Source organism: Leuresthes tenuis, unplaced genomic scaffold, assembly GCF_036924035.1.
Source record: "Leuresthes tenuis unplaced genomic scaffold, fLeuTen1.0.hap1 SCAF_2, whole genome shotgun sequence".
NCBI classification, from domain to species: domain Eukaryota; kingdom Metazoa; phylum Chordata; class Actinopteri; order Atheriniformes; family Atherinopsidae; genus Leuresthes; species Leuresthes tenuis.
This window is the reverse complement of record NW_027325356.1, coordinates 1,565,028-1,583,920: the sequence shown is the minus strand read 5'-3', so window position 1 is coordinate 1,583,920 and position 18,893 is coordinate 1,565,028. Positions and strand designations below refer to the sequence as shown.

The window sequence follows — 18,893 nt, the reverse complement described above, 5'->3', positions numbered from 1 at the left end:
GGTTCATGAAAAATTGCACTCGTGCAAATAAACAACGTTTCAATGAACCAGCAGACGTTAAAGTGGCTGCAAAAGAAATTAAAGTCAGTTTAAGAGTTTCTAAACCTTTGTTCTGGGGTTTTAATGCAGTTCTGACACTTGAGATCATGAATGTAAGACAATTCAAGTTTTTAATCTCAAAGGTTTGAACTTTCAACTTAAAACTTTTACTCAAAGAATAAAGCTTTTAAATTCCAATTTTTAAAAAAAAGTTTCCTTAGAACTTAATGTTAAAATGATTTTCACCACTTTAAAAACCAGAGCAACATAAGCTTTTTAAAAAATAAATCTCTCATCTGGTCTTTGGTTCCTGAGATCAGCTCAGAGGTTTTATCTCGGAGGCGTTCAGCGCTCGGAGCCGGCGGTGATGTCAGAGCGGTCTGCAGAGCACAATGCTCGCCCTCAGACTGCAGCACTCGCTGCTGAGCGGCGTTCACCGCCTGTAAATGGACTCATTCTGCAGCTTCACCTGGTTCCCACGTCCAGCACTGATGACATCAGGATGACCTCACATGCGCCGCCTGGCCTGCAGACAGGCTTTGTCTTCTACTCATTTCTGCAGCTGAACTTTGTTTTCCTTCTGCTCAGTGAAAGTAAAGCTGGAATATCTACTGGATCATAACAAATCTGTCCTTCACACTAAAAGACCGTGTAAAGAAAGTTCAGCTGCAAACCCGTGTGTTTGGTCCCTGATTAAACCGAAGTTTCAGAACATCCAACAGGCCTGAGAAGACAAACCTTGTGGGTAAACTGGCATTCAAAAAGGAAACAGGGTCTTAAAAAGTAAAGACGTTTTATTAAAACCACGTAAAGCTCCATGCTGTGACCGGCGGCAGCTGACGGCACATCACAAATCTAAAAATAAAGTGCTGGCGAAAGGTCCCAAAAAATTATCCCAAGTTCTGCGTCAGGGGTTGCTGAGCAGAGGGGCCGCCATGTTGTGAATGATGGGGGACTTCAGCTGAGGGATCAGGCTGATCTTCATCAGCTTGCTGCTCGAGTATTTGTTCTTCACAGCCTGCAGAGGACAGAGGTCAAAGTTCACTGATGCTACAGCAGGGGTTAGCGTTTTAAAAGCAGCAGACTCACCTGAAACTTGGTTTTCCCGTCATTTACCAGCACGACGTTCTTGGCGATGTGCTGCATGATGGGCTTCAGGTGGGCCTCGTCGTAGGTGGAGTAGTGCTGCTGTGTGAGCGACTGAGGAAGAGGAGATGAGTGAGAAGCTGCCTGAAACCGCAGCAGAGGGAGGCCACCACCAGTTCAACTCACCCACGGCAGCCCGTCCAGCAGCAGCTGGGAGAGGCACAGCGAGGCGGCGGCGACCTCAGAGGGCCGGAAGTGCACCATGCTGTAGTCCAGGAGGGTCAGCTCCATCAGATACTTACCCAGCGTGTGCTTCTCTACGTCAGACTGAAACAAAGGCAACTCTGAATCAGGTTCTGTGGATCTTAGCCAAATCATTAGCTCCAGAAATGGATTCAGCTCATCAGGAGACAGTCCCAAAAAACACCAGAGGATAAGTTTCCAGTGGCTCAAATTTCACCCCAACAGCCGGAATAAACATTAAAATTAGCAGATGCTAAGCTAACAGTTTATTTGGGAGATTTTTGGGCTCATGAGTGCCTGTGGAACTAAACCTGCACATCTGCAACAGCTCCAGTGCTGAAAGGTATAAACGGGTTTTAGAGCAACATCTGCTCCCTTCTTCAGGGAAGGCCTGAAATATTCCAGCAGGAATAAGTTAAACCTGCATCTGTTCCAGCAGCACGGCTGATATTTGTCATGAAAGTAAGAGGTTTAAAGTCTCTTGAGATGTTCAAATGGTTTGTTTTTTTCTTCCATTTCACACAACATCCAAACCTCTTTGTGATAGAGTGCATTTTCAGCAGAACACATCCTGTTGTACAAACGTTTCTCTGCAGCTTCAGACTCACATTTGCCACCTTGGAGGCTCTCCTGAGGAAGTGCAGCGGGAGCGGACGCCCCAGCTGGAAGTTCAGGTTCCTCAGGATCAGCTGCTCCATCTCCAGGATCTGAGACTTGGTGAAGGCGTTGTCTGTGATGTAGGCGAAGTCTCCCACCTCTGGAGCGTACATCTCCTCATACTTACAGGCCACCAGCATCGCAGTCACACCAACGAGCTGCAGCTTCCTGCGAGACACCGGCTGGACCTGCAGGGCAGCAGGTTTTTATACACGGTCAAACACAGAAAATAGTCCGTTCAGGCCGGTCTTACCTGGAGGAAACGGTCCAGGACGGCCACTGTGAGGAACAGACTCTCCTGCAGCAGCTGGAACCTGGAGTGAACCTGGACCAGCCAGTCGACCAGAAGCGCCCGCATGCGCTCGGTGATCTCATATCCCTGCATGTAGTTTGCTCGCACGGCCTGCTGCACCTGAGGAGACGCAGTGATGTCAGACAGCAGGTGGAAGCAGCGCCGCGGCTGAGTGAAGGGGGGGGGGGGGGGGGGCAGAATTACCTCCAGGACGTGCAGGTAGTTGTAGATGTCTTTAACGTATTCTGAGCAGAGCTGCGGCAGGTCTGCGTCCTGCTCGTCCACGTCCTGCACCGTCAGCATGACCTCAGAGAACGCCTGGCACAGAGGCTCCTCCTCCTTCATGGACACGTCAGCCGACTCCTCGGACACCGCAGGGAGCGGGTCGGCAGCCGCTTGGATCTGGAGAACCGGCACCACCTCCTGAACAGGTTTAGCCTTCTGGGAACAAGATGCTTTGGACTTTGAGGGTCCAATTTTCTGTGGAAACACGACAATAAAACTGTTAGATTAGTGTCCATTAAAAGGTTCAGTCCAGTAAACCTAAAAAGGTGCTGGACGGGTCTGAGACTTTGGACTTAAAGTGCTTAAAGACAACTAATGACGCTGTAAATACTCGGATTTAAACGGGGAATATTAACCGTAGGCGATGCGGTTTGTGTTCAGAACCAACCCGAGGGAACGGAAGTAGATTAAGAACAGAACTCAGGTGTGTTGTTACCTTTGGGTTAGCTGCGTTAAAGTTGGTGATCTCTCCGAGAGCAGCTCTCCTCGGACCCGCTGCGAAGCTTTTCCCCTTCTTCAGAGGGTTCTCTGCGGCTGGCAGCAGCTGCAAAGAAGAACAGAAAAACCTGAACTCTTAGAAGAACCAGGACATTTTCGAACAGAACCGGACGACCAACAGAAGCTAAGCTAATGTTAGCGTGAAGGCTAACATTGCTAAGAACGACGCTAACAGCATAAATTCAATTTACTCACCATAGCACGAGCACCCACATATGACATTTCAACGTCTGTACAAGCAACAAGATAAAACTATACTTAAAACAACCAGATGTTTAGTTCATCAGCAGCTCCACAGCTCACCGACAACACTGATTTCTGCAGGATGTAAACACCAAAGCCTGGCAGCGTTCAAATAGTGCTCCGACAAATCTGATTGGGTGCTGCTGCAGAAAGAACGCGTCTGATTGGCTGATAGTTTAACGTCACATATGAGTCTAGCTTTATTTAAACATGGACAAACAAATGTCATTACCCGTTACTGTGGCAATATCAACAAATATCAAAATCTGTGACAAATATACAAATGTTAGTGAATTAAGTGACTCAATAAGAAGTTATTTTTTATTCAAATTCATACTTATTGTGTAAAAATAATGTTTCCACATCTATGTCAAGTCAAGTCAAATTTATTTGTGGCACATTTCATGTACAAAACAATTCAAAGAGCATTACATAAAATAAAAGCATTGCAGTGGGGAGTGGAAGAAGCATTAAAAAATACATAAAAGAATATAAAGAGAAAGAAATATAAAAAATATATTTTTTAATAAAAAATATTAACAACAGTCTGGATAAGTTAAAATATATCGAGTAGATTTCATGCAGAGACACATGAGAAAAGAAATGTTTTTAACCTGGATTTAAAAATGTCTCCATTTGGTGACAGTTTAATCTCCTCTGGCAGTTTGTTCCACTTGTTTGCAGCATAGCAGCTAAATGCTGCTTCTCCAGGTTTAGTCTGGACTCTGGACTGGACCAGCTGACCCGAGTCCTTGGATCTAGGAGCTCTGCTGGGTTTATATTCTCTGAACATATCACAGATTCTGGGATTTATAAACCATCAGCAGGCTTTTAAAATCTATTCTGTGACTGACTGGAAGCCAGAGTGAAGACTTTAAAGCTGGTGGGATGTGTTCAGATCTCTGAGTTCTGGTTAAAACTCCAGCAGCAGCGTTCTGGATGAGTGTTCTCCAGTTCAAAGACCATTACAGTAATGGAGTCTACTGGAGATGGATGCATGGATGAGTTTCTCCTGGTCTTTTTGGGAGAGAAAACCTTTAATTCTGTTAATGTTTATGAGTTGGTAAAAAGCTGAAAGTCAGATCTGAGTCTATCAACACTCCAAGGTTAGGAACTTGGTGATTGTAAGGGTCCGAGTCTCCAGATATTCACCAACGCTGACCCTCTTCTCTTTGCTGCCAAACAGAATTATCTCAGTTTTGTCTTCATTTAATTGTAGTTTATTCGTTTAATTTAATTTATTTCCTCCAGACACAGTATATCTGCTGGGCTGCAGTCGTCTGGTGACAGAGACATAAAGTTGTGTATCGTCTGCATAACTGTGATAATTGATGTTAAAAGTTCTGCATTATCTGACCCAAAGGGAGCAAATACAAGCTAAACCAAAGAGGTCCAAGAATTGACCCCTGGGGGACTCCACAGGTCGTGGCCACTCGCTCAGACTCATAGCTGCCAATTGTAACAAAATAACTCTGGTCTTCTAAGTAGGACCTGAACCAGTTAAGGACCGCTCCAGAAAGTCCAACCCAGTTTTCCAGCTGATTCTGTGATCTACAGTATCAAACGCAGCGCTGAGATCCAACAGAACCAGGACTGAAACAGAACCAGAATCAGTATTCAACCCGATGTCGTTTAACACTTTGACCGGAGCAGTTTCAGTGCTGTGATGACATCAGAAGCCTGATTGAAAGTTATCGAGAATTTCATTCAGAAAGTCGTTGAGCTGGTTAAATACGACTTTATCGATATAAAAGAGAGGTTAGAGAAATAGTGGAAATAAAAGTTATGTAATTTTTTGTCTTAACAGAGTAGCTAAAGTATTTTGTGCATGTGTGAAATTTATTATGCGACAGATAAATTAATCTGTAAATAAAACCCTTTGATGAAATATAAATGAAAATAAAGTGAGTTTTCCTGCTCTGGTCACTTCAGTGGGGTTTGGAATTAGAAATGTTCACCAGTCAGTCAGCCTAACATACAATAAGTCCGCTTCATGCCATCTTCTGAGGGTGTTCTGGACTGTCTGGTACCGAGGTGTTATTTGATTTGGACCCACAGGGCCTTAAGGATCCTTTGGGCCCTGTGGGCTCTGGTCTCTGAGAATGAGCTCATATGAAGTAAAGTAACATGTTTTATGTGCACCTGTCAGGACTCAATGGGACTGAACCGGGAAATATTTCTGAAGAGATAAAAACAGGAGAAGCAGAGATTTGACACGAGCATCCAAAGTGAAAGCTGAGAGGAAAGTTAGCTGAAAGGTTCCTGATGTTAGATTTATCAGAAGAAGCAGGAGGACCCAGAGTTTCCCTGAGCTCAGACACAGATCTGTGGGGCTCAGACTCTGTTTCCTCTTCATTAAGGTGCAGAAAACCTTTAAGAGAGTCTGAGCAGCTGAGAAAGATCTGCAGCTGAGAAAGATCTGAAAGAGAAATACAGCTGAACATCATCTGCATAGTGAGAGGATTCGTCCTTAAAGAGGGAGCAGGAGCAATAAAGGGCCCAGAACTGAACCCTGTGGGACACCGTAGGAAAGAGACGTGGAAGAAAATGATGGTTCAGATAGATATGAGGCAGAGGTCCGGTCCAACAGCAGCAGAACAGAACATCCTCCTAACTAACGTGTCCTATTAGTGTAATAAACTGGACTGTAGAAATAAAAAAGCACAAAGTAAAATGCTGTTAAAGACGGTTCATCCTCCTTTACAGACACAAACCTCTGATAATACGACTCCTTCCTGCCTTCAGGGACGCTGCGATCGTTTTCTCTGCCGACTTTGGCTCATTTCACGAATTTAAGAACCGTCCTGAACAATAAACGGACAGAACCCCTGAACCCGGGTCTTAATATGCGGTTCTTAAAGGTATAAACGCACACCTGATGCATTCAGACCGGACTAACCAGGTAAAACCAGGTGTAAAGACTCTGTTCTGGGTGCTGAGTGGAGGAAAAGTGAGAAAACTTCCACTTTTCAAGCAGCAATGTGGGTCAGAACCAAACTAATCACTCGACTGATTGTTCCAGTCAATCCAAATATGAGAGACATCCTGCCTGCCTGAATCCTGTGATCAGAACCACAGAAAAGTCCAGTTCAAAGACGGACTGCAGAGCAGCAACAAGGTGAAACTGTGTTCTGAAGGAACCGAGCGCCAGTCCTCCCCGTCTTTATTCTGCCGGCTCGGTTCCTCTCTGGATCTCAACATCTAAACGACAGCAACCCCCCGGTTTAAAGGTCCAGATAAGCAGCACTTCTTGGTCCAGCTCATAAACGGGCTCCTTATCTCTGGAAACCAGGAGGGTGGAGCCACCGGGAGGTTCTGGGTTCATTGAAAAACACTGAGAGCAGGACTGGAAACAAGCTCAGGAAACAGGAGTCACAAAGAAACTTTATATAGTTTTCAAGTATTCAAAACTGTTAAATAAGTACAAGATGTGTTCACATGATTTACATATTGGACAATATATGCACTGCCCACTTTTAATTCTCTTTACATGTTTCCCACTACCCACGCAACACGCTAAAATGTCCGCAATCTATTCACATTTGTTTAGATTTTTTCTCTTTTTACACTTTGAATCCACTGGAAATTGTGACGGCTGTTTCTATTGGACAGAGCACACAGACGGCACACCTGGAAGAGTTTACAGCGTGTGATGAGACGTCCGACGGGGGGGGGGTCACACGGTGGTTAGCTGCTGGTGATGTGAACAATAACACAGGAAACGGGTTAACGTTCAGTCTCAGTTGATCCCTTGGCCTGTCCCATTACTTCTGCACAACACAAGAGAAAATAACACGGCTACAGGTGGGCTGCAGGTGTGTCAGGGGGACGCTGGACAGGCTCCTCACCTGGGGGGTCAGATGAGGGCGATGACCTGATCTCCAAGAAAAGAAAGAGAGTTTCAAAGCATCTGAGAACTTTTCTGTAAACAACAAAAAAAAAAAAAAATCATTGTAAAAGAAAAATGATTAAAAAATAATAATAAAAATAAAATTTTGTGTCTTTTAGGAGGCGGCCATTTTGACCCAAACGTCTACACAGATTTTTATTCATGCTGCCAGCGTCCACCTGCAACACCGGACAGGAAATCAAACAGATGTGAAGGAAATAGCACCACAGAAGAAGAAGAGAGGACATGATTCTACGCAGGAACTGTAGTGTCAGGGAACGCCACGCCGTCAACCAAGAACCGGCGATTCTGAAGAAAACAAGTGGAAAGAGCTCAGCTGAGGGACAGGAAACAGTCTTTCTGTACAGAGTCGGATCTCCACGGGTGCCATGCTGCCATTACACAGACCAACTTGTGTGCTTTTAATTCAAACAGGTGCCCTTTGGGTCAAAGATCCTGACGGAAATGAGTAAGTGAGCCGAATCCGGATGTTCTACAGAACATTAAACGGGTAAAATCAGCCCTGTGATGACGCAGGAAACAGGCTCCGGCAGATAAACGGCTGCTGCTTGTGTTTTAAAGAAAGGTTCTGATCCAACCTGTCAAAGATGGAGCTACAAAAGTCCTTTTAAAAGTGCCTTTTTAAAAAAAACAAACAAACTAAGACTTAATTTTCTGCGCAGGGGAGCTTTCTGACTCCAGCGGCACCAAAAGCCCGGATGTTCCGACATGATGCTCCTGTGAATAAACTCATGATTGACTCGGTTCTGCTGCGTAATGAGAACATGGCACCAGGCGGAACCAGCGACGCTCCAATGCCTCGGAACCCACCGAGCTCACAAACTATGAGACAAAACCAAAAGCTCCATAAAAACCTGCCTGTGAGACAGAGGGGGGGGCACCATACTGTACACGTTCTACAATATCCTGCATGAATATAACAAGTGCATTCAGGAAGAGTTCAGCCTGAGACAGCCTCTGCTTTCACTTCAGTCGGGGGGGGGGCGCCGAGGCCTCGGAGAAGCGCAGAGACTCGTTTCAGGCCGACAGCACCCTCGGTTTAAATTACTGGACTTCTTTTACATCAACAGCGCGGTTGATCAGCGGGCGGGGGGGTATTTACAGGGCGCCGCGGCTTATGCGTTGAGCCTCAGAGACTGATCCTCTCTCCTCCTGGAGGAGATATCGATGTCTATGGAGTCTTTGCCCACGATGAGTCGGAGCCGCTTTGCGGGAGGAAGTGGAATGAAGTCGTCCTCAAACTCGTTGTCGAAGTAGTCGTCGTCGTCGTCCTCCTCCTCCTCGTCGTCTTCGTCGGACGACGGTTCGGCGAGGACCTTCTGGGTCCGGTGCCCACCGTTCCGGGTCTCCAGATTCTGGGCCACGTCCCCGTTGAAGGACATCTGGTCCATCTTCTGGGCCGTCCTGCGGGCGTCGTCCTCCCGCTTCAGCTGGATCTTCAGCTTGGTGGCGTTGGCGTGCACCACGGGGGCGAAGCCGTTGTTCAGCTTGGCGATGTACGAGCCGCCCTTGTCCTTGTCGTGGTCCTTGCTGAACTTGATGCTGATTTTGCTGGAAGAGGCGGAGTTGACGGCGGAGGCGGCGGGGCCCATGTGGTCGCTGGGGTCGTTGGTCTTGCTGCTGCTGCTGTCCCTCCGCCGGCGGAGCGTCAGTTTGGGGATGCCCGTGTTGTTCTCCAGGATGAGCTGGGCGTCGTAGCGCGTGATGCGCCGCTTCTTCTTGGCCTTGTCCTGCGAGCGGCAGCCGCTCTTGCCCTTGTCCCTGCGCAGAGCCTTGCTGCACTTGGCCACGCCGTTGTAGTCCCTGTGTCTGTCGGCGAAGCTCAGCAGCACGTTGCCGCACTCTGAAAAGTTCGGGGCGTGGCCCGAGGCCAGCGGCGAGAAAGGCTCGCCGTTCGAGCCCTCGCACTTAATTGTCCGCTCGGTCCGGAGCCGCGCCGCCTGTTTCCGGCTCGTGCACGAGCCTCTTCGGGCGTAGCCGGCGTCCAAAGCCGGCTGCTCCAGTCCCACGCCGTGGTGGAGGTACTCCTCCATGTCGGCAGGCTCCGTTTTGATGACCACGCCCCCGGGGACCGGGCTCAAGCCATCCATGGCGCTGGGCTCCAGCTTGACGCCGGCTGCCGGGTCCTGCGCCTTCACCAGGGTCCGAGTGGACCTGCGAGTTCTGTAGGCGGAGCAGCGGCGGGCCTCGCTGCCCGGCACACCTGGAAGGTTCCCGTTCTCCTTGGCAGCGTGGCGGGTCAGGCAGCCCTGCTGAGCCAGCATCTGTGGCGCCAGCTCCGGGCCGTCCTTCTCCTTCTTCACGGTGACGCCTTTACACAGCGACACCTTTGAGTCCCTGAGACCCAGCGGGCACGTCTCTCCTTTGGCCTTGGGCTCGGCGCCCCTCCGGCGACTCCTCAGCTGGACTTTGCTGAGGGACGGCTTGGACTGGGCTTTTAGTCTCTTTGGTACCCGGTTACTGTTTCCACGACCTTGTTTGGAACATGAGGTAGAAAGGGCTCGTGACAGAGTCTGTCTGGTCTGAGTCCTGTTTTTATACTTCAGCCCAGATGACGACGATGATGAAGAAGACGTTCTTTTTCTGGCAGCTGGAGAGAGAAGCAGAAAGAACATGTTGACTGACAGCCCTGAGGATGGATCCAACACCAGCTCTTAATGCTGCTCTGGGACTCTTACACTGATGTGTTTTTGGCATTTCCTGAGAGTCCACGTCGGTGTGGGAGCCCACGGAGTGGCTGTCCGAGCTCCGGTTTCCTTCTCCGAGCTTCTTCAGCCGGTTCAGCCGCTTGTCCGTCTCCCGCAGGCCGTACTTGCTGTTAATCACCGGCACCTCCACCGGCAGCCCGGCTTTGGATTTGAACGCACCGGTTCCTCGTCTGCAGCAACAAGAAGGAACAAAAGTCACATCAGGTTCAGACGGCAGGTTGAAAATGATTCCTAACTGGTACTTTTATTTCAGAGTTCTGTTGCTGAACAACATAAAACTGAACTGAAAATGGAAATCAGATTAAAAATCAAACCATGTTTGTGTTTCATTTCCAACTTTGGGCCAAAGTAGTTTAAAAAAAATTAATAAAAGGCTTAAAACGTTCCTTTCTGATAAAGCTTATAGTTAGGGATGGCTCAGGTGAGCCTGAAACATCCCATAGTTCTGCTGCTATAGGCCCAGGCTGCAGGTTTCCTGTGGTTCCCAGAGTTTCTAAAAGCAGAATGGGAGGCAGAGCCTTCAGTTATCAGGCCCCTAAAAGCAGAATGGGAGGCAGAGCCTTCAGTTATCAGGCCCCTAAAAGCAGAATGGGAGGCAGAGCCTTCAGTTATCAGGCCCCTAAAAGCAGAATGGGAGGTAGAGCCTTCAGTTATCAGGCCCCTAAAAGCAGAATGGGAGGCAGAGCCTTCAGTTATCAGGCCCCTAAAAGCAGAATGGGAGGCAGAGCCTTCAGTTATCAGGCCCCTAAAAGCAGAATGGGAGGCAGAGCCTTCAGTTATCAGGCCCCTAAAAGCAGAATGGGAGGCAGAGCCTTCAGTTATCAGGCCCCTAAAAGCAGAATGGGAGGCAGAGCCTTCAGTTATCAGGCCCCTGAAAGCAGAATGGGAGGCAGAGCCTTCAGTTATCAGGCCCCTAAAAGCAGAATGGGAGGCAGAGCCTTCAGTTATCAGGCCCCTGAAAGCAGAATGGGAGGCAGAGCCTTCAGTTATCAGGCCCCTAAAAGCAGAATGGGAGGCAGAGCCTTCAGTTATCAGGCCCCTAAAAGCAGAATGGGAGGCAGAGCCTTCAGTTATCAGGCCCCTAAAAGCAGAATGGGAGGCAGAGCCTTCAGTTATCAGGCCCCTCTCTGTGGAACCAGCTGCCAGTTTGGCTTCAGGAAGCAGACACCCTCTCTACCTTTAAGATCAGGCTGAAACTTTCCTTTCTGATGAAGCTTATAGTTAGGGATGGCTCAGGGGAGCCTGAAACATCCCATAGTTCTGCTGCTGTAGGCCCAGCCTGCTGGGGGAGCTCCCATGATGCACCTCTCCTCCCTCCATGTACAGATGACATCATCGCTGTCATTAACTTGTGTTTCTCTCTCTCAGCAGGTATCTCTGGCCTGGTGTTACGCTGCTTGTTGTCCCCTCTTTCCTGTCCTCTCAGCCCCAGCTGGTCCAGGCAGATGGACCCTTCCTGGTTCTGGTTCTGATGGAGGTTTCTTCCTGGTTCTGGTTCTGATGGAGGTTTCTTCCTGTTAAAAGGGAGTTTTTTCTCTCCACAGTCAGGGGTTTGGATCAGAGAGGTTTCAGTCTGATGGTTTCTTTATTGAGGAGAGTTTTTTACTCTGTACTAATTTGGACTTTAATGAACTGGATTTGCTTGGATTACAGTGAATTGGATTGAATTTGACTGTATCTTTGAGGTGAGATTTGTTGTAATTTGGTTCTTTATAAATAAAACTGGATTGAATACACATCCCACCCGTCCTTTTCTTACGAGGCTCGAGTCGCCGTGGTCCTCGGGCCCGTCGGCCGAGGTGTTTGGGCCCATTTGGGGGAGGCTAATCTCTGGAAACCAGAGCAGCGGGTTGCTGTAACGGTCGAACACGGCCCGCCTTACCTTTCACACGTGTAGCATTCACAAAACTCATTGTTTTCTCCAAAGAAGCCGTCTCCGTAGTAACAGGAGATCTCCTCTCCCGGCTCGATGTCCCTCAGAACCTTGACGCAGGCCGTGTCCCGGCCCGTGGACACAAACTGAAACCACATTTACAGCCGTTAGTTCCCGGGTTTCCACACTGAAGCTCTCAGAGCGTGCTCGCAGCCTACCTTGCAGTTCGGACGACAATCTGCAAAGAAAAGGAAGAAAATGAGAGTCAGGAAGGATTCGAGCAGCTCGGCGTGACGCTACAGCTCAACTGGGAGGTCGGTACCGTGGTTGATGAACGCCGCCGGGCCGAGCCACAGCTGCGCGCAGTTCTTGCGCGTGGAGTACATGACGCTGAAGTCGTTCTCGCCGTGTCGCAGCAGGAGGTTCTCCTCGCTCTCCGACAGCTCGGCGATGCAGCCCACCAAGTACTCGATCTTATCGTTTCTCTTCCTGCGACAGGAAAGCAGCCGTTAATGAGCACATTCGTTCGGTTTCCACCGTCTGGGCTGTTCTGCTCCAACCTTCTCACCATTCCTTGGTCGCCACAATCTTGGCGCCGTTCTGCTCAGACGAGTAGCGGTTGCAGGGCAGAATCTCGAAGCCGCTGTCGGTGGCGAACATCCGCAGATAAACGAAGACCTGTGAGGGAGGCAGAGTTAGCGCCTGATCTGTGGGGTCAGCCGGAAGCAAACGGGCCACATCAACAACAACGGCTTTACATGCTGCTTGAAGAGCTTCTCCTGGGCCTTGGACTTGTGCAGGAAGAGATTTCGGCACCAGTCTCCGGACGTCAGAGCTCTGAAAGCTTTCTCCAGGTTGTCGTGTTTCTTGAAGCGCTCGATGATTTCCTTCAACTCCTCCTGTCGTCCCTTGATTGGTCGAAATCTGCCAGGAAACACAAAAGCAGAACACAAAGGTGATTAACTGGAGATGAAATGGGGGGTGAGCTCACGGGGAGCGATGTGGACCTCACAGATGAGCCCACCTGGTGTTCATTTTGTGAGTCTGAAAGCCCAGATATGGATCCAGGATGAGGCTGGTGGTCAGATCATCGTTCTCACACAGCTCCTTGGCGGTCATTCCCGAGGACGGCACGTAGCGGCGCTCTGCCTCCAGACTGGCTGCGTTACACCCTGTAAGAGTCACACACAGAGGCGTGTTAGGCGGCGCCGTGGCGGCAGAACCAGGCGCCTGCGGGCAGCGTCGCTCTCAACTCACTGCGGCTACATCTTCGGTTTCTCGGGTGGCTTTTGCTGTGGCGCAGCGATGCCCGCTGGGAGTGCTGGGAGCGCGTCTGGCTCAAAGGCTGCTCGCTGGTCAACTTGTTTCCGTGCCGTCTGCCATTTAATACCATGTTCTTGGATTCGCCCAGCCACTTCATGCCCACAAGCCCCCGGGTCCCGTTGCATTTAGTCTCCGAGATGAAGAGATACTCTTGATTGGGGAAGACTGCGGTCTGGAGTTTGAAAGCTGGAGGAAGAGAAGAAATTAAACGTGAAACTCTCAAAACAGCAAAGGGAGAAATGCCGCAGTTACAGTCCTGAACCAGCCTGAAACCTTTAAAGTGTCCTGATCAACAGTTCTGCAGCTTTCTGGAACCTTTAAAGTGTCCTGATCAACAGTTCTGCAGCTTTCTGTAACCTTTAAAGTGTCCTGATCAACAGTTCTGCAGCTTTCTGAAACCTTTAAAGTGTCCTGATCAACAGTTCTGCAGCTTTCTGAGACCTTTAAAGTGTCCTGATCAATAGTTCTGCAGCTTTCTGAAACCTTTAAAGTGTCCTGATCAACAGTTCTGCAGCTTTCTGTAACCTTTAAAGTGTCCTGATCAACAGTTCTGCAGCTTTCTGAAACCTTTAAAGTGTCCTGATCAACAGTTCTGCAGCTTTCTGTAACCTTTAAAGTGTCCTGATCAACAGTTCTGCAGCTTTCTGAAACCTTTAAAGTGTCCTGATCAACAGTTCTGCAGCTTTCTGAAACCTTTAAAGTGTCCTGATCAACAGTTCTGCAGCTTTCTGTAACCTTTAAAGTGTCCTGATCAACAGTTCTGCAGCTTTCTGAAACCTTTAAAGTGTCCTGATCAACAGTTCTGCAGCTTTCTGTAACCTTTAAAGTGTCCTGATCAACAGTTCTGCAGCTTTCTGAAACCTTTAAAGTGTCCTGATCAACAGTTCTGCAGCTTTCTGAAACCTTTAAAGTGTCCTGATCAACAGTTCTGCAGCTTTCTGTAACCTTTAAAGTGTCCTGATCAACAGTTCTGCAGCTTTCTGAAACCTTTAAAGTGTCCTGATCAACAGTTCTGCAGCTTTCTGAAACCTTTAAAGTGTCCTGATCAACAGTTCTGCAGCTTTCTGTAACCTTTAAAGTGTCCTGATCAACAGTTCTGCAGCTTTCTGTAACCTTTAAAGTGTCCTGATCAACAGTTCTGCAGCTTTCTGAAACCTTTAAAGTGTCCTGATCAACAGTTCTGCAGCTTTCTGAAACCTTTAAAGTGTCCTGATCAACAGTTCTGCAGCTTTCTGAAACCTTTAAAGTGTCCTGATCAACAGTTCTGCAGCTTTCTGTAACCTTTAAAGTGTCCTGATCAATAGTTCTGCAGCTTTCTGAAACCTTTAAAGTGTCCTGATCAACAGTTCTGCAGCTTTCTGAAACCTTTGAAGTGTCCTGATCAACAGTTCTGCATTTTCTGAAACCTTTAAAGTGTCCTGATCAACAGTTCTGCAGCTTTCTGAAACCTTTAAAGTGTCCTGATCAACAGTTCTGCAGCTTTCTGTAACCTTTAAAGTGTCCTGATCAATAGTTCTGCAGCTTTCTGAAACCTTTAAAGTGTCCTGATCAACAGTTCTGCAGCTTTCTGAAACCTTTAAAGTGTCCTGATCAATAGTTCTGCAGCTTTCTGAAGCTCTTTCACAGTTTTTCTTTGGACATTTTCTGCTTTTTCCCTCATCTTCAGTCCTTGTTCCTGAGCATTTTCAGAGGAATGTGTTTTTTCTTTGTTCAGCCACTGAACTCTGACCTTTGAACCCTTCAGGCAGAAAAAAGGCTCCTAACTCAAGGGATGAACCAGTGTTGTGTCGACACAGAACAGACAACTTAGCAAAGAAGCCATTTTAAACTGGATCTTTAGGCACTTTGTCACAAAGACGCATCATTTGTTCCCATTTCTTTAGCTGCATCTATGAAAAACAGCAAAGAAAACACAGTTTGACAGACAGAAAATAGGATTTCTGCAGCAACAAGGTGATTCCCAAAGAGCTATTAGCTGAAAACTTGGCATATCTCAGCATGGTGTGCAGTGTGTCCTTAAAACATTTGAGGAAACTGGACAAGTGGAGGACAAAAGAAGAAGTGTCAGGCCTAAAAAACTATCTCCAGCAGATGAACAGGATCTGAAAGTGATGTCCTTAAGAAAGAGGAAAAAATCCAGCTGTGACCTGACAGGACCTGAGAGATGCATCTGGACCTTCAGCTGATCCATCTACTGTTGGCCCAAGCCTCATCAGAAATGGGCTCCATGGAAGGGTGGCTGTCAAGAAGCCGTTCTTAAGGAAGGGAAACAGGGAGAAAAGGCTGAGCTATGCCAAATGACACAAGAAGTGGACTGAAAATCAGTGGCAACAGGTCTTATGGAGGGATGAATCCTCCCCAGAGCCCGGACCTCAACATTATTGAAGCAGTGTGGGATCATCTGACAGAGAACGGAACAAAAGGCAGCCCACATCCAAAGAAGAGCTTTGGGATGTCCTTCAAGAAGCCTGGAGAACTATTCCTGAAGACTCCTTAAAGAAATGACAGAAAGCTTGTCTCAGAGGGTTCAGGCTGTGTTGGAGAATAAAGGAGCTCAGACCAGAGATTCACTTTAAAGCTGCTCAGTTCTAAGAGAAATATAAAGAGGGCTGTAAGATACGGCATCTTTGAAGGTTTTCACTAAAGTAAACTGCACATTCATTTTTGTGTTATCTTCAGATGCTCTTGTTAGAAGTTGAACTTCTCACAGTGTTGTGGTGGTTTCATGTGTTGCTTCTTGCTTCAGATCAAAACCCCTAAAACAAAGACGGGGTTGTGACACTGGGACAGTTACTCCGACCCTTTTCAGACCGAGATGAGGGGAAAACGCCACAAAAGACACAATAGATGGCTTCAGGAGCGACAGAGAGACTTTTGGCTTCAGCTGAGGAGGTGATGAAGTGACTGAACTCTGCTGGAGAGCTCAAAGAGTTAAATATGTTCCTCCACAAAGGCAAAACAAGGGTGGAGGCATGTGATCAGTCGGGAAAAACTTAAAACTCATCAGAAAACTTGAAAAGTTGAGCACAGACAAATAAAGATAATTAAATCTTTGTTTGTCTTGACAGAATTTTCTGTTTAAATTGCTGCAGTTATTAAAACTGTGGTTGTGAATTCAAGAAAGCAAGTTAAACATCTGCAACTTTGGTGTCAAACATGAGTTTGTAAAAAATACCTGAATAACTTTTCAACTGTTTTAATGGACAAATAAAGACATTTTAAAATCAAAACGACTGAAGTTGGATGTTTTTTTTCCACACTGCTTCATAAAATCTATCAAACTGAACCAATAATCAGTGAGCAATAAGCAGAAAGAAAAAACACAATAAATCACACTGATTAACCGGCTTTTGACGCCTGCTGAGGCGACGAATGTGGCCGGCATCGGTGCATGGACCCCCGGCTGCAGCCGCTGTTTACACTCGGTGCTTTAAATGTTTCCAACGAGCAAACAGCGCCCACCAGTGGTCACCCCGAGAACTGCAGTGGCTTCTCGTCAGGTGCGACTGGATCCCTCTGCTGTCATCAAAACCCACAAAAAACGTTCTTACTTCACACATCACGTGATCACACAAACTCATCGCAACACAGTCGCACATCTAATCACACCAACACACTAAAAAGTGTTTACACCTCTGTCACGAGCAGCATCGCCGCGCTGAGAATCAAATTATTGTGTGATCGACCGCTTCATGTTATTAGCTGTGAAGCTAACGCTAGCACCAATCAGACAGCATTCCGAGGGGATCAAGATAAAACGGTGGAAACCCGGAAGGCCACACCGACATCTGAGGCCGACACCGAAACTCCACGGTTACAGATTTAGCTTGTATTGTTTGCTAACAACTGCCGTTGCACGCGACCAGAAGTTGGCCTGTGAATCGAAGCTTCCGACTCGGCAGTTAAGGTGGAGATGCAGATAAGGGCCGTTCAATTGCTTATTAAACATTCGGACCACCTTAAACCCGGTCCAACTTAAAAACCACAGCAATGGAGACTGATCTCAAGTGCATGAAAGCTCTATAACAGCTCTCTGTGGGTTTCCGTGGGGCTCAAACTGTGTTTTAGAGCACCATTGTCTTCTGTGAAGAGTGGTAGGAAGCCGTGCCAAATAATGTGTGCCAAAAAAAAAAAAAAGCAGCAATTCCCATTCTCGATACTTTCGCGGACAAAATAAAAGTTTCACAAACAACAAACTGTACTTTGAAGCATCTTCCTCCTCCGTGGAATAATCCGGTCCAGACCAGTCCAAGTTATGTGGGTTAACCTGACCTAAGGTGGTCCAAGTGAACCAAAAAAAGTGTAATGGCCCTTTTCTGTATTTCCTCTTTGCTCTCGAATCAGAAGCCAACTTCAGCGCCGTCTTCACTCCACCCATTCGCTCGGTTAGCATGAAGCTAAGCTAATGAAGCAGGCTTCGGTTAGCTGGCAGCAAACGCCGGCTGCAAACTGCTGTGGGTTCACACAAGCAAGTCCCAGAAACACAACCATGAAGCCCAGAGAGAATGGAGGCGGACTGTGACAGGGCCATTTAACGGCTGATTGACAGCATAACACTCAAACGGCTTCGACATGTTCCATTAAATACCCCAGCTGACAATACTCACCAAAACAATCGAGTAACAGTCATATAAACGAGTTTACTCATTTAAACACCATGAATATAACTTCAGATTCGCACAATAACGTACTTTCATGTTAGCTGGCAGCATCAAACTTCAGAAGGATGCTAACTTAGCTTCTCCGTCAATAAGAACACGATGCGGTCCCTGTTCTGGCTTCGCATCGCCCACCGATAATCCTGAGACACCTCACCCAGACGTCCGAGAGTCAGCTGCACACATCCGCGGGTCAGTGGCGAATTAAAGCCAAGCTGAGCCGAACAGCACGGCGGCTAACGCGAATAACAAACACTGCGTTAGCTCCGGCTGTCTGGAGCCCTCAGCCAGCTCAACGGGCTCAAACTCCCGTTTCCAAGCGGGTTAAAGGACGGATACCGCACGAACATCCGTGTTAACAGAATCCACGGAGGCTAACTGAGACAGAGAATAATGATCGGCCCTGTGCAGGCGGTATTATTTATCATGATGGCTGTTAGCAGGTAAACAGCACGCTGAGAGCTTTTCAGCCGTTAAATGTCCCGAGTCCACAACACACACACACAAACAATACTCACGAGTTTATCGGTAAAAACAACCACGGAACGAATCAGCACACCTCCAGAGTCATCCAAGTTTGTCACGGCACCCTGAACGAAAATATCACAGCAAACACATTTTTTTTGTAGAAATTAACATTAAAATTCAAGATGGCGGCCTGGCACAGGCGAGAGGCAGAGAGAGCCGCAGCACAGCCATCCGATATAAAGTAGATCCAACAAATACGCCACCCGTTCCGTCCATCGGGGCCGTAACGAAACGCGGCACGTGAGGGAGTACCGTGAAATTTGAGAAGTGGGCGCTGTCGTCGACTTTTCTTTGTTTTTGTTTTTTTTTTAGACATGAATGTCGACAAATGATGATGTTAGTATGTGTCGTTAGTTGTCGGATGTGTACAAAAGTAGTGCTGCATACGCAAACATCTTTACGCTTCCGAAAGAATCCAGCGGTGGTGGGCATACCCGGTTCGGATGCCCGTTTCATGAAGAACTGCAGCGGAACCCAGACAAAACAAGCGAACCTCTGCCCACATACCCACAGAGATGCTTTATTCTCACACCACGCGTTAACAGTGGTA

The 18,893-nt window shown here is 47.6% G+C and overlaps 2 protein-coding genes across 3 annotated transcripts; both read right to left on the bottom strand.

Moving 5' to 3' along the window:
- Nucleotides 1-817: 817 nt before the first annotated feature.
- On the bottom strand, nt 818-3,416 carry LOC140302338 (G2/mitotic-specific cyclin-B2-like). The gene is made up of 8 exons (XM_072381171.1): nt 3,296-3,416; nt 3,039-3,146; nt 2,522-2,797; nt 2,279-2,437; nt 1,977-2,213; nt 1,312-1,452; nt 1,129-1,239; nt 818-1,057 (listed from the first exon to the last, which is right to left on the bottom strand). Exons 1-8 carry the CDS (start codon nt 3,320-3,322, stop codon nt 947-949), a joined length of 1,170 nt encoding a protein of 389 aa, XP_072237272.1. The 5' UTR covers nt 3,323-3,416; the 3' UTR covers nt 818-946.
- Nucleotides 3,417-6,715: 3,299 nt separating this feature from the next.
- kmt5b (lysine methyltransferase 5B) lies at nt 6,716-18,513 on the bottom strand. Of its 2 annotated transcripts, none has more exons than XM_072379825.1 (10): nt 18,334-18,513; nt 13,092-13,343; nt 12,859-13,006; nt 12,593-12,758; nt 12,403-12,512; nt 12,157-12,323; nt 12,053-12,072; nt 11,844-11,980; nt 9,932-10,131; nt 6,716-9,843 (listed from the first exon to the last, which is right to left on the bottom strand). In XM_072379825.1, exons 2-10 carry the CDS (start codon nt 13,252-13,254, stop codon nt 8,369-8,371), a joined length of 2,586 nt encoding a protein of 861 aa, XP_072235926.1. In that variant the 5' UTR covers nt 13,255-13,343; nt 18,334-18,513; the 3' UTR covers nt 6,716-8,368. The 2 variants fall into 2 exon arrangements, with proteins under 2 accessions (XP_072235926.1, XP_072235927.1); XM_072379826.1 differs by lacking the exon at nt 18,334-18,513 and adding an exon at nt 17,849-18,318.
- Nucleotides 18,514-18,893: the final 380 nt, after the last annotated feature.

Excerpts from the sequence above, each read along its gene's own strand:
- kmt5b (XM_072379825.1), bottom strand. The coding sequence starts at position 13,254 with ATGAAGTGGCTGGGCGAATCCAAGAACATGGTATTAAATGGCAGACGG. Across the intron at positions 12,759-12,858 it reads ACTCACAAAATGAACACCAG|ATTTCGACCAATCAAGGGAC; the intron begins GTGGGCTCATCT and ends GTTTCCTGGCAG. Across the intron at positions 10,132-11,843 it reads GAATGCTACACGTGTGAAAG|ACGAGGAACCGGTGCGTTCA; the intron begins GTAAGGCGGGCC and ends TTGTTGCTGCAG.
- LOC140302338 (XM_072381171.1), bottom strand. The coding sequence starts at position 3,322 with ATGTCATATGTGGGTGCTCGTGCTATG. Across the intron at positions 1,453-1,976 it reads GAGCCTCCAAGGTGGCAAAT|TCTGACGTAGAGAAGCACAC; the intron begins GTGAGTCTGAAG and ends CCTTTGTTTCAG. Across the intron at positions 1,058-1,128 it reads ACGGGAAAACCAAGTTTCAG|GCTGTGAAGAACAAATACTC; the intron begins GTGAGTCTGCTG and ends TGTCCTCTGCAG.